Source organism: Schistocerca cancellata, chromosome 3 (assembly GCF_023864275.1).
Source record: "Schistocerca cancellata isolate TAMUIC-IGC-003103 chromosome 3, iqSchCanc2.1, whole genome shotgun sequence".
NCBI lineage: Eukaryota > Metazoa > Arthropoda > Insecta > Orthoptera > Acrididae > Schistocerca > Schistocerca cancellata.
The window spans coordinates 555,412,986-555,427,800 of record NC_064628.1 but is presented as its reverse complement, the minus strand read 5'-3'; the positions used below and the strand labels follow the sequence as shown (position 1 = coordinate 555,427,800).

At 43.6% G+C, this 14,815-nt stretch overlaps 1 protein-coding gene across 3 annotated transcripts in view; it reads right to left on the bottom strand.

Moving 5' to 3' along the window:
• Nucleotides 1-14,815, bottom strand: part of LOC126175398 (protein FAM117B-like) — a 95,677-nt gene that overhangs the window by 54,085 nt on the left and 26,777 nt on the right. Inside the window, exons 5-6 of one of the 3 annotated variants that reach the window (XM_049922186.1) lie at nt 12,547-12,707; nt 11,267-11,393 (exon numbers count right to left, since the gene is read on the bottom strand). In XM_049922186.1, coding sequence (XP_049778143.1) covers nt 11,267-11,393; nt 12,547-12,707 — 288 coding nt within the window. The remainder of the gene's footprint in view (nt 1-11,266; nt 11,394-12,546; nt 12,708-14,815) is intronic. The other 2 variants (XM_049922187.1, XM_049922188.1) reach the window with 2 other exon arrangements.

The following is a 14,815-nucleotide window of genomic DNA, read 5'->3' as shown; positions in this document are numbered from 1 at the left end:
ACTGTAAGTACTGTGCCAGCTTCAAACCAAAGAGGATGCATACAGAAGTAAATAGGTATATAGTATAAAGATAAACACAACTATGTAGGATGAAAAGATGTGTCAACGGCTAAAGAGAAAAGGGAAAGAGGAGAAGACTGAAGAGTAAATGGGAGTGAGGTTGTTTAACATAGGTTCAGTCCAGGGGGATGGCGGGATGAAAGGATGTGTTGGAGTGCAAGTTCCCATCTCCGCAGTTCAGAGGGACTGGTGTTGGGTGGTAGAAGCCAAATGGCACATACGGTGTAGCAGGTTCCTAGGTCCCTAGAATTATGCTAGAGGGCATGCTCCGCTACTGGGTATTTGGGCACCTCCTAGGTGGACAGTTCGTCTGTGTCCGTTCATGCGCTCAGCCAGTTTAGTTGTTGTCATGCCGATGTAAAAGGCTGTACAGTGCAGGCATGTCAGTTGATAAATGACATGCGTAGTTTCACACGTGGCCCTGCCTTGAATTGTGTATGTTTTACCAGTAGCGGGGCTGGAGTAGGTGGTTGTGGGGGGATGCATGGGGCAGGTTTTGCAGCGGGGTCGGTTACAGGGGTAGGAACCGCTGGGTAGAGAAGGTAGTCTGGGAATATTGTAGGGTTTAACAAGGATGATACGGAGGTTAGGGGGGTGATGAAAGGCAACTCTGGGTGGTGTGGGGAGAAATTTGTCAAGGGATGATGTCATTTCAGGGGTTGACTTGAGAAAGTCATATCACTGGCGGAGTAATTTGTTGATGTTTTCTAGGCCAGGATAATATTGGGTAACAAGGGGGATGCTTCTGTGTGGTCTGGGGTAGGAACATTGTTGTTGGACGGGGAGGAATGTATTGTTCGGGAGATCTGTTTGTGGACAAGGTCTGCAGGATAGTTGCGGGAGAGGAAAGCACTGGTCAGGTTATTGGTGTAATTGTTGAGGGATTCGTCATTGGAGCAGATACGTTTGCCACGAATACCTAGGCTGTAGGGAAGGGAGCGTTTGATGTGGAATGGATGGCAGCTATCAAAGTGAAGGTACTGTTGTTTGTTTGTGGGTTTGATATGGACAGAGATGTGGAAGTGGGCTTCAACAAGATGGTCAACATCCAGGAAGGTGGCTTTGGTTTTGGAGAAGGACCAGGTGAAATTCAGATTCGAAAAGGAGTTGAGGGTATGGAGGAAATTAAGGAGTGTTTCTTCACCATGAGTCCAGACCACAAAGATGTCATCTATAAACCTATACCAGGCCAGGGGAAGCAGCTGTTGGGTCTTCAGGAAAGCCTCTTCCATGCGGCCCATGAAGAGGTTGGCATAGGACGGAGCCATCCTGGTTCCCATGGCCGTTCCCCGATTTGTTTGTAGGTCTGGCCTTCAAAAGTGAAGTAATTATGGGTGAGGATGAAGTTGGTAAGTGTGATAAGGAACGAGGTTTTTGGAAGATCTTCGGGTGGGCGTTGGGAGAGGTAGTGCTCAAGGGCAGAGAGACCATGGGTATGTGGGATGTTTGTGTAAAGGGATGTAGCATCTATGGTGACAAGAAAGGTTTCAGGTGGGAGAGGAGTGGGAATGGATTTGAGGTGTTCTATGAAGTTGTTTGTTTCTTTGATGTAGGATGGGAGTCTGCGGGTGATAGGTTGGAGGTGCTGGTCTACTAGAGCTGAGATACGTTCAGTTGGGGCTTTGAAGCCTGCTACAATGGGATGGCCAGGATGGTTCTCTTTGTGGATTTTGGGTAACAGGTAGAAGGTAGGGGTACGTGGCTCAGGTGGAGTGAGTAAGTCTATGGAAGCCGTTGTGAGGCCTTGTGAGGGACCTTGTATTTTTAGGATTTTCTGCAGCTCAGTCTGGATGGAGGGAATGGGATCCTGGGTAACAGATTTGTAGGTTGAGGTGTCAGTTGACGCAGTCCTTCTGCCACATACTCCACATGGTCAAGTACGACAGTTGTGGAGCCTTTATCCGCCGGGAGGATGACAATAGAGTGGTCTATTTTCAGCTCCTTAATGGCACGGGATTCAGCTGGGGTGATGTTGGGGGTTGTCGGGATGTTCTTCAAGAAGGACTGGGAGGCAACACTGGATGTGAGGAATTCCTGAAATGTCTGCAAGGGATGGTTTTGGGGGAGGGGAGGAGGATCCCTTTGAGAAGGCGGTCGGAACTGTTCTAGACAGGGCTCAACACTGGGTCTAGTATTTGGGGGCTGTGTTTGGGTAGTGAAGTGATATTTCCAGTTGAGGTTCTGGGTGAATGAGAGGAGATCTTTAACCAGGGCAGTGTGGTTGAATTTAGGCGTGGGGCTAAAGGTTAAGCCTTTTGATAGAACAGAAGTCTCTGGAGGAGGGAGGGATCTGGATGAGAGGTTTAGTACGGAATTGGGACTGGTGATATGTGGCATTTGACTGTGGTTACAGTTGAGATTTGGTCTGTGTGTGGTATGAGCTGGGATGGGGAGATTGAGTAGAGTGGCTAGGCTAGGTTTGTTGGCTATGAGGGGGGTTTGTTGAAGGTTCTGTTGTGGTTGGTGTTTGTGAGGGATAGGGAGAGAACCCCACTTCTTAGGTGTTGCACTAGCACTGTGGATAGTTCTTTCAGGTGGTGTGTGGCATGGAACTGAAGTTTGCAGCTGGCTTCTAGGATGATGCTCCTGTGTGTGTTCTCCAAGCAAGGGTTTGAGAGGTGGAGGACTTTGGAGAGAGATAGGAGCTGTTGGGAGTGGTGGTTACATGAAGTAGTGTAGAGATTCAGGACAAGTTGGGTAAGGGCTAAGGATTGAAGGTTCTGGAAGTCCAGGAGAGACTGGTGGAAGGAGGAATTGCACCCAGAGATGGGAACTTTTAAGGTAAGTCCTTTAGGGGTAATTCCAAAGGTTAAGCAGGACCGGAGGAAAAGTATGTGGGATTGCAGATTGGCTATGGTGAATGCATGTTTCCCGAATGAATGTAAAGAATGTGGTATAGGATTAGGGTACATAGTGGGTAACTGGTGGGTAGGGAAATCAAATAACTAAAGTTGAAATAGTAATCATAAGGAGGAATAAAACGCGGAGGGAAGGATGAGAAAGAAAGAAATTGTGTTGGTAATGTTCAATACCAAAGGAAGACCACTAAATAAGAAAAATACGGAAAAAGTTGACCAGACCAAGCAAGTATGTCCAGATCAGAGGAAAAGAACGCACGTTGCTAAAAACAGAGATCGCGCGTGCCGCAAAAGACATCGCGCGTGCCGCAAAAGACATCGCGCGTGCCGCAAAAGACATCGCGCGTGCCGCAAAAGACATCGCGCGTGCCGCAAAAGACATCGCGCGTGCCGCAAAAGACATCGCGCGTGCCGCAAAAGAGATCGCGCGCACGTGCCGCAAAAGAGATCGCGCGCACGTGCCGCAAAAGAGATCGCGCGCACGTGCCGCAAAAGAGATCGCGCGCACGTGCCGCAAAAGAGATCGCGCGCAAGTGCCGCAAAAGAGATCGCGCGCACGTGCCGCAAAAGAGATCGCGCGTGCTGCAAAAAAGTTCGCGGGTGGCGCAGAAATGTTCCAGAAAAATTTTCCTGTTGCAGAAAAAGATAGCCAATGGCACAAAAATATCGCCAGCAACAAGAAATCGACGGAAATGGAAGATATGATACTGGTAGGTGTGGAAGAGATTGTTGGCAGTGATTGTTGGCTGGAAAACAGCGAATAACGAACGTTAAAACTATGGAATGTTAAATAAATAAATCAATAAATAAAAAAAGGAGAAGAGGACTATAAACGGAACAAGATAATAGGAGGAAGATGAAACTAGCACAGTTGGTGACGAAAATATTTATTTAGTATATATAAAACACTGAAGAAGAGAAAGTGTTAAGATGACAGACTTAAGTGATAGCTAACAAAAGGGACAAAACAATGAAGGATGTGGACCATATAGGTGATCTAAATGATTAATGAAAAATCTCATATAAAGATGTGAAACAAATACTAACAAAGAGAGAGAGGGGCTGGCCAGTACTTACCTCAGCAAAAAGTGGGGTCCCTCTCCCTATCCCTCACAAACACCAACCACAACAGAACCTTCAACAAACCCCCCTCATAGCCAACAAACCTAGCCTAGCCACTCTACTCAATCTCCCCATCTCAGCTCATACCACACACAGACCAAATCTCAACTGTAACCACAGTCAAATGCCACATATCACCAGTCCCAATTCAGTCCTAAACCTCTCATCCAGATCCCTCTCCTCCAGAGACTTCTGTTCTATCAAAAGGCTTATCCTTTAGCCCCATGCCTAAATTCAACCACACTGCCCTGGTTAAAAATCTCCTCTCATTCACCCGGAACCTCAACAGGAAATATCACTTCACTACCCAAACACAGCCCCCAAATACTAGACCCAGTGTTGAGTCCTGTCTAGAACAATTCCGACCGCCTTCTCAAAGGGATCCTCCTCCCCTCCCCCAAAACCATCCCTTGCAGACATTACAGGAATTCCACACATCCAGTGTTGCCTCCCAGTCCTTCTTGAAGAACATCCCGACAACCCCCAACATCACCCCAGCTGAATCCCGTGCCATTAAGGAGCTGAAAGTAGACCACTCTATTGCCATCCTCCCGGCGGATAAAGGCTCCACAACTGTCGTACTTGACCATGTGGAGTATGTGGCAGAAGGACTGCGTCAACTCTCAGACACCTCAACCTACAAAGCTGTTACCCAGGATCCCATTCCCTCCATCCAGACTGAGCCGCAAAAAATCCTAAAAATCCAAGGTCCCTCACAAGGCCTCACAACGGCTTCCATAGACTTACTCACTCCACCTGAGCCACATACCCCTACCTTCTACCTATTACCCAAAATCCACAAAGAGAACCATCCTGGCCGTCCCATTGTAGCAGGCTTCAAAGCCCCAACCGAACGTATCTCAGCTCTGGTAGACCAGCACCTCCAACCTATCACCCGCAGACTCCCATCCTACATCAAAGACACAAACCACTTCCTAGAACGCCTCAAATCCATTCCCACTCCTCTCCCACCTGAAACCTTTCTTGTCACCATAGATGCTACATCCCTTTACACAAACATCCCACGTACCCATGGTCACTCTGCCCTTGAGCACTACCTCTCCCAACACCCACCCGAAGATCTTCCAAAAACCTCGTTCCTTATCACACTTACCAACTTCATCCTCACCCATAATTACTTCACTTTTGAAGGCCAGACCTACAAACAAATCGGGGCAACGGCCATGGGAACCAGGATGGCTCCGTCCTATGACAACCTCTTCATGGGCCGCATGGAGGAGGCTTTCCTGAAGACCCAACAGCTGCTTCCCCTGGCCTGGTATAGGTTTATAGATGACATCTTTGTGGTCTGGACTCATGGTGAAGAAACACTCCTTAATTTTCTCCATAACCTCAACTCCTTTTCGAATCTGAATTTCACCTGGTCCTTCTCCAAAACCCAAGCCACCTTCCTGGATGTTTACCATCTTGTTGAAGCTCACATCCACACCTCTGTCCATATCAAACCCACAAACAAACAACAGTACCTTCACTTTGATAGCTGCCATCCATTCCACATCAAGCACTCCCTTCCCTACGGCCTAGGTATTCGTGGCAAACGTATCTGCTCCAATGACGAATCCCTCAACAATTACACCAATAACCTGACCAGTGCTTTCCTCTCCCGCAACTATCCTGCAGACCTTGTCCACAAACAGATCTCCCGAGCAATACATTCCTCCCCGTCCAACAACAATGTTCCTACCCCAGACCACACAGAAGCATCCCCCTTGTTACCCAATATTATCCTGGCCTCGAAAACATCAACAAATTACTCCGCCAGGGATATGACTTTCTCAAGTCAACCCCTGAAATGACATCATCCCTTGACAAAATTCTCCCCACACTACTCAGAGTTGCCTTTTGTCGCCCCCCTAACCTCCGTAACATCCTTGTTAAACCCTACAATATTCCCAGACTACCTTCTCTACCCAGCAGTTTCTACCCCTGTAACCGACCCCGCTCAAAACCTGCCCCATGCATCCCCCCCACAACCACCTACTCCAGCCCCGCTACTGGTAAAACATACACAATTCAAGGCAGGGCCACGTGTGAAACTACACATGTCATTTATCAACTGACATGCCTGCACTGTACAGCCTTTTACATCGGCATGACAACAACTAAACTGGCTGAGCGCATGAACGGACACAGACGAACTGTCCGCCTACGAGGTGCCCAATACTCAGTAGTGGAGCATTCGCTCCAGCATAATTCTAGGGACCTAGGAACCTGCTACACCGTATGTGCCATTTGGCTTCTCCCACCCAACACCAGTCCCTCTGAACTGCGGAGATGGGAACTTGCACTCCAACACATCCTTTCATCCCGCCATCCCCCTGGACTGAACCTATGTTAAACAACCTCACTCCCATTTACTCTTCAGTCTTCTCCTCTTTCCCTTTTCTCTTTAGCCGTTGACACATCTTTTCATCCTACATAGTTGTGTTTATCTTTATACTATATACCTATTTACTTCTGTATGCATCCTCTTTGGTTTGAAGCTGGCACAGTACTTACAGTAGAATATCTTTGGCTTCCCTCTGACAACCATGCCTCCATCCTTGCTACCCTCCCTATTTTCCTTTCCCTGTTGCTTCATAACTTGGGTTGTGAGTAACTGAATCTCCTTTCCCTTCTTCCCTTTCTTTCCCCTCTCTCCTCCCTGATGAAGGAACATTTGTTCCGAAAGCTAGGAACGTAAATTTTCGGTTCTGTTTTTTGTGTATCTATCGGCTGTACTGAGCTGAGGTAAGTACTGGCCAGCCCCTCTATCTCTTTGTTAAAATATTCAAATCCTCCATTACGGTGCCAAATACATACATATTTCATTGGAAAAGTGGTGCCACTATCAACTATGTCCCTATATTCTACTGACTTTTTCTATTCAGTGTGAAGGATTATGTAATTTGTTTTGAGATGGGAGAGGGTGAGGATGAATTGGGTACTTTAATGTTATTTTGAAAAGGCCTAAAACTTCCGTATGGGTGTCTGTAAGTGCTGGTTTTACATGGCCCAACATCCTGATTTTACCTTTTTTCTTCATAGTCTCCTGCTCTCTATTGTTGATGTGACTACAGGTCAGGCAGCATTGGTTCCTTTGCGGTGACCACTATGTTTCACCATTTCTTCTACACCAGAATAGAAATGATAACGTGTGTGACACATTTGCACATATACCTTTAAATGCATGGATCTGTGCCTGGCTCTGTTATCAATTCACTCTCACATAATTTCAATATATCCTATCTTGGAGTAGTCTTCAAAGGTGTGGAATGAATCAAATTGTTGTTGACTGGCAGATACAGTCACTGCAAACTACTGTTATAATTTCTACTAAAAACCAATTACAATTATTGTTATATGACGGTTGGAACTTTAATAGTGGCAACTATTTATTTACAGCTCATACAAAACAGATATTTGTTTCAAAGTTTTACTGACCTTCAAAGTAGTCAACCAACATTGTGTATAATCCGTTCCCAGCGATGGGGAAGTCGTAAGATACTCTTAGCAGTGCCAGTTGTGTTGACAGTTCTAGCAGTGCGGACTATTGCCTGACAAATTTGTATCAGTTCTGAAGTGAATGCCATGAAGTGTTTCCTTCAGTTTAGAAATAGAGCTGAACACACGAAGGCTTAAGTCAGGGGAGTGCACTAGGTGGTATAGCACTTAGCAGCCTCATCAGTCAAACAAATCAGTAACAGATTGCACTGTACGTGCTTGAGCATTGTTCTGCAAAATGGTGGTCAGGCCCTGCAGAAAGTATCATCACTTCTGTCTCTAAGCTGGTCGTACGTTGTGTTCCAAAAATGAACAACATAGAGACAGAAGTGATGACTCTTTCTGCAGGACCTGACCATCATTTTGCAGGACAATGCTCAAGCACGTACAGTGCAAGCTTTTACTGATTTGTTTGACTGACGAGGCTGCTAAGTGCTATACCACCTACTGCACTCCCTGACTTGAGCCATCGTAAGTTCAACTTGATTTCTAAACTGAAGGAAACACTTCACGGCATTCGTTTCAGAACTGCTGCAAATTTGTCTGGCAATAGACCGCACCACTCAAACTGTCAACAAAACTGGCACTGCTAAGAGTATCCTACAACTTTCACATTGCTGGCAATGGGTTACACACTATGCTGGTGACTACTATGAAGGTCAGTAGAACTTTGAAACACGTATCTATTTTGTACAAGCTGTAAATAAATAGTTGCCACTATTAAAGATCCAACCCTTGTAGAATATTAGGACTGAAACAGCTACTTTGGGAAAAAAACCATTTAACTACTATAGTACTTCCTACTACAGATTATGTAATTTAACTGATTTTAGTGAACCTGTTAGTTATTTCTATAATGGGTAAGATAGAAACCTGCTTAATACAAACATTATTTCTCACTTATTTTTTCAAAAAGATGTCTTATTACTTCAAACGTGGCAAGGAATTTTGAAATAAAATTTTAAAATTTGCTCTCTGAGCCACATTGATAGTGAAATATATCTGCATAACCTAAACAAATGAGGTGTCACTTCTGTCTTGTTTCTCTTCAAACACTGTCAGTGCTTTCTTGGACAAACTTTAGTCTTCCATGAAAATATTTATTTTATCTCTGGAGGTTTTCAAGGAAACATGTTTCATTTTGTTGTTAATAATAGCAGTGTGTGTCTGCATCTGTCACTGTTAGAACATTGACAGCTGAACTTTTTTCTCCAAGAAAAAAGTTTTTGGAAACACCAGAAAAGAAACACAGTGCATCTCAAAACTCTTAACCATTTAGTAGATAAACCAACTTTAAGTGCATTTTTCTCAACTACTCATTTTCTATCTGCCAATATAATTTGATAAACATGCGCATTAGTTGAACAGGATGTATGTCCATCCCAAGGGACTAGATTCAAAGCTTACATGTTTGTCACTGAACTGCTCACATCCCATTCAGACACTTCTCTTTCATTTGCAGTCTCATGCCTGTATTTCTATCAATATTAGGAACCTCAGATACTTATTTCTAATGAGATCCATCCTTCATGAAATCCTCCCACTCCACCAAGAGTGTCTTTCCGCTGTCCACCTAACCTTCGTAACCTCTTAGTTCATCCCTATGAAATCCCCAAACCACCTTCCCTACCCTCTGGCTCCTACCTTTGTAACTGACCCCGGTGAAAAACCTGTCCCATGCACCCTCCCACCACCACCTACTCCAGTCCCGTAACCGGGAAGGTGTACACGATCAAAGGCAGAGCCACGTGTGAAAGCACCCACGTGATTTACCAACTGACCTGCCTACACTGTGAAGCGTTCTATGTGGGAATGACCAGCAACAAACTGTCCCTTCGCATGAATGGACACAGGCAGACAGTGTTTGTTGGTAATGAGGATCACCCTGTGGCTAAACATGCCTTGGTGCACGGCCAGCACATCTTGGCACAGTGTTACACCGTCCGGGTTATCTGGATACTTCCCACTAACACCAACCTGTCAGAACTCCGGAGATGGGAACTTGCCCTTCAGCATATCCTCTCTTCTCGCTATCCGCCAGGACTCAATCTCCGCTAATTTCTAATTTCAATCTGCCGCCGCTCATACCTCACCTGTCTTTCAACATCATCTTTGCCTCTGTACTTCCGTCCCGACTGACATCTCTGCCCAAACTCTTTGCCTTTACAAATGTCTGCTTGTGTCTGTGTGTGTGCGGATGGATGTGTGTGTGTGTGCGAGTGTGTACCTGTCCTTTTTTCCCCCTAGGGTGAGTCTTTCCGCTTAGGTCTTCGTGGCAAACGAATCTGCTCCAGTCCGGAATCCTTGAACCATTACACCAACAACCTGAAAACAGCTTTTGCATCCCGTAACTACCCTCCCGACCTGGTACAGAAGCAAATAACCAGAGCCACTTCCTCATCTCCTCAAACCCGGAACCTTCCACAGAAGAACCCCAAAAGTGCCCAACTTGTGACAGGATACTTTCCGGGACTGGATCAGATTCTGAATGTGGCTCTCCAGCAGGGATACGACTTCCTCAAATCCTGCCCTGAAATGAGATCCATCCTTCATTAAATCCTCCCCACTCCACCCATTCAGACACTTCTCTTTCATTTGCAGTCTCATGCCTGTATTTCTATCAATATTAGGAACCTCAGATACTTATTTCTAATGAGATCCATCCTTCATGAAATCCTCCCACTCCACCAAGAGTGTCTTTCCGCTGTCCACCTAACCTTCGTAACCTCTTAGTTCATCCCTATGAAATCCCCAAACCACCTTCCCTACCCTCTGGCTCCTACCTTTGTAACTGACCCCGGTGAAAAACCTGTCCCATGCACCCTCCCACCACCACCTACTCCAGTCCCGTAACCGGGAAGGTGTACACGATCAAAGGCAGAGCCACGTGTGAAAGCACCCACGTGATTTACCAACTGACCTGCCTACACTGAAGCTTTCTATGTGGGAATGACCAGCAACAAACTGTCCATTCGCATGAATGGGCACAGGCAGACAGTGTTTGTTGGTAATGAGGATCACCCTGTGGCTAAACATGCCTTGGTGCACGGCCAGCACATCTTGGCACAGTGTTACACCGTCCGGGTTATCTGGATACTTCCCACTAACACCAACCTGTCAGAACTCCGGAGATGGGAACTTGCCCTTTATATATCCTCTCTTCTAGTTATCCGCCAGGCCTCAATCTCCGCTAATTTCTAATTTCAATTTGCCGCCGCTCATACCTCACCTGTCTTTCAACAACATCTTTGCCTCTGTACTTCTGCCTCGAGTGACATCTCTGCCCAAACTCTTTGCCTTTACAAATGTCTGCTTGTATCTGTATGTGCGGATGGATATGTGTGTGTGTGTGCGCGCGCGAGTGTATACCTGTCCTTTTTTTCCCCCTAAGGTAAGTCTTTCCGCTCCCGGGATTGGAATGACTTCTTACCCTCTCCCTTAAAACCCACATCCTTTCGTCTTTCCCTCTCCTTCCCTCTTTCCTGATGAAGCAACCGTTTGTTGCGAAAGCTTGAATTTTGTGTGTATGTTTGTGTTTGTTTGTGTATCTATCGACCTGCCAGCACTTTCGTTTGGTAAGTCACATCATCTTTGTTTTTAGATATATTTCTATACAAATATAGATCAACAGTATCTGAATGCTCGTCAGTAGCTGACATTTTCAAATCTTATCTATAAAACCTTTAAGTTCAATAACAACTGCAAATACCAAATACACCAACCTGAAGATTGAGAACTCCCTGTAAAATCACCACCAGCTGGAGTCTGCGTGTTGACTGAACGCGTCGACCTCAGCAGATCTGCCAGTGGCGCTCGGTGTCCTTCTGGTGTCGCTTGGTATGTCTGCAACTGCCCATGGTCACACACAACACTTCCCCATGAGCCCAAACAACAGGTAGTACCTACAAATTCAATCTGTACATCTTATGGCTGATATTTAACTGTCACTCATCATATCACTATCCATAGGCTTTACATAATAATCAAATGTGATTACACTTTATTTAATTACTCAAAGACAATATTATGCCCCTGACATTTTATCTGAATCCACAAAAAATTCATTCGGGTACTTTCACTCAAATTATTTTTATGTTTAAAAATCCCTCTAGCATCTGTAAATGTCTAATGTGCATCAAATTTGTCCCACACTTTTTACAACACTGCCACCACCCATCCCCATTATTTGTCTGAGAACTTGACATAATAAATTTCTGAACTAAAGCTTTCTTGATACTCTTTCTCTAAGCTCAAAATCTTCCTTCACATTTCTCATATGCCACTGTCTTTTGATTCTTGTTCTTATGTCTCTGCAAAAAGTTTGGAGTGAATTGAATTGTCCCAAATATTAACACACACAAAAAATAATGGTTCCATGAATAAATCCTTTTTAAATCACCATTTTTAAATTCTCCCCATACATATGACATTTCACAATCTCTTATGAGTCACTTTGGCAGCCTACAGTCCACCTTCTTTCTTAAACAGGAACTGAACTAGCCACATTCTGGACCATGCATACTATGAAAACAAGACTTCTTCACTATAATATTATTGATGATACAATAAAATGTCTTTGGTAAGTCAGAAAAAATTCCTCTTGGTGATATCTGATTACACACTGAATTCTAGTCATGAAGCAGTCAGTCTATGTTGGCTACAGCTTCTTTTAGATACCTCCATCTAATGGTGTCATTAAGTCAGCACGCTTTGTTTTTAAAGATTTGCTCTTAAGTTATTCAAATAACAAATAATCATTACTCCTAGAGAGCTACCTTAAGTAATACATGCACAAGCTAAAATCTAACTTCCAAAGATTTTTATTTTTTTTTTTTACTACATTAATAATGCAAGAGCCATGCAGTGCACTAAGGTTTATGAGTTACATTTTCGTGATCCTAATTTTCAAATTTTAATTATGTTTCTCCAACCAAACCTGATAATATGTGAGAGTGTACAGATGTGTATTCTTACGTAAGTGATCATTTGACAGTATACATACCTTCTCCTCTTCCCTTTCAGAATCCTGTGGACCGCCTCCAGCTTTCAGCACTAGCCTCTCTATCTCTTGGTTCAGCCCCTCTATCGAACTCCTCATTGTGGGCCGAGGCACTATTGGTTTTACTGGAATGGTGACCAGAATTGCCTTAGTTGTGTTTGTACCTGTATTTCCATGCACAAGAAATTATTTTTATCATGCCTGTTGGAGAAGTTACAGCTTTCTCCTAATTGAGACTTGGCACACATCAAGCTGGAAACACACAATATGTTGCTAACCTTGGATTTCAGTGTCTGTAACAAATTTCTGGCTAATTATTATGCTGAGAGCAGTGCAGTGACAAGCACCTAGGAATGAATTACATTTGGAACTGAGTATAAATATTCATGACAAATAGCTTTTTCTTCAACTACATAAAAAAACTGCTATGTAAGAGCAGTTTACATCTTTAATTGACTCCAATATATCAGAATTTTTGCACTGAAATAACAGCAGAATTATATTCACTCTAACCAATGTTCTCCCACCATAAATACACACATGCTAGAAAATGTCTGTATTGTATGTTTTCACTAAATGTGGAATGAGAAAGTGGAGCTTCATAGACTATTTAAGATAAGCGCCATGAAATCTATTAGGTACCATACAGAAATACAGTAACACTCTTCAGCAATACGCCTCACAAGACTATGAAATTCTAAGATGGGTATTAACTGACAATGGCCATATCAGTAATTACTAATATAGACGAAAAGTGAATTTTTTTTGCTTCATGTTTAATAAGGAGTCACACTGCGCTAATCAGTCCTGCATGCATCAAATCCCAGGAAGAGGCTACAGATTGATGTGGTGATGTATAGTAGTAAGCTGTACTTTTCCATCTTAACTTATTTTTGGGCGACTTCTGAGTCAATTTGATAATGTGAAAAGATTTGTTCTTCGGAGTAAGTAGAATAAATAACCAAATCCCCTCTGAACTAGAAGAGTTAACTTTTTGTGTGGTGGGACACAGGTAGTGCTATCAAGTACCTAAACTATATCTGTAAATATTTCTAGGGCTCACTGAGGCTTAGACTGATTCCGCACTGCTGTAAGATCTAGTGAACAATCTGATGAATTTAGGATCCTATTAAACTTGATCTCATTATAGTTATATGGGTTTCTTAGTTGGCTGAATTCCCAACAATAAATAATGTCAATAGTTTAACAGACACGTTTAGTAATGATCAATAAATGATCCATTGGAAGTATGATTTTGACCACTTCTCATGAATTAGAAAAAAAAAAAAAAAATATGAACTACCAAAAATTTCAACATTACACTTTGTTCTTTTTTAATTCGATTTTTTTGTGCCTTTTGGTCAACTGAGATCTACGCAATACTAAACATTTGTAACTGGGACAAACTAATGCTGCTGAGTCTTCCACCAAGACTGTTCTACTGGTAGAAGCTTTAACAATTTTGCAAAACTATATTATTCCATCCTCCACACTGAATTCAAACTCCAACAAAATTTCAGTTGTTATACAGGGATTTTTCTGAGTATTTTGGTGTTAGGGCCTCATGGTCTCTGGTGGCTTGTTACGGAGTGATACTTAGCGAGGCGGCACAGTGGTTAGCACAATGGACTCTCATTAGGGAGGATGACAGTTCAATCCAGATTTAGGTTTTCCGTGATTTCCCTGAATCACCTCAGGCAAATGCCGGGATGGTTCCTTTGAAAGGGCATGGCCGACTTACTTCCCCATCCTTCCCTATCCGATGGGACCGATGGCCTCGCACTTTTGTCTCCTCCCTCCAAATCAACCCAACCCATACCAGGAACCAAGTACAGAGTGATTAAGTGATAAGGATTTATTTGGTTTGTTCACAAATTACCTTCCTCAACATGAAAATATCTTGGGAAAAGTGGAAAAGGCTGTAATACCAAAAGATACAACACAAAAGACACAGTAATGCAATAACCCTCCTCAGACAAAACACATGCACTGTGACACAGTTGCAGTCAGTGCAGGAACAACTAAGCAAAGCATTATGTTACTTTTCAACTGTATTCAGTGAACCCATACATGAGGTGCATATTGGCCAACTCTTCATCAGTAAATCTATGTTTACTGCTGTGAATTGCTATTAATCTACAACAAACACTGCCTGAAAACCAAACCTCTTCTCAACAGAAAAAAGTAGTACTAGTTGTAAACTAGAGGGCAGAGAATAAAGTGGTATTGCCATCAACAGCAAGTATCACAAGTGAAATGAACAAATTTGTTA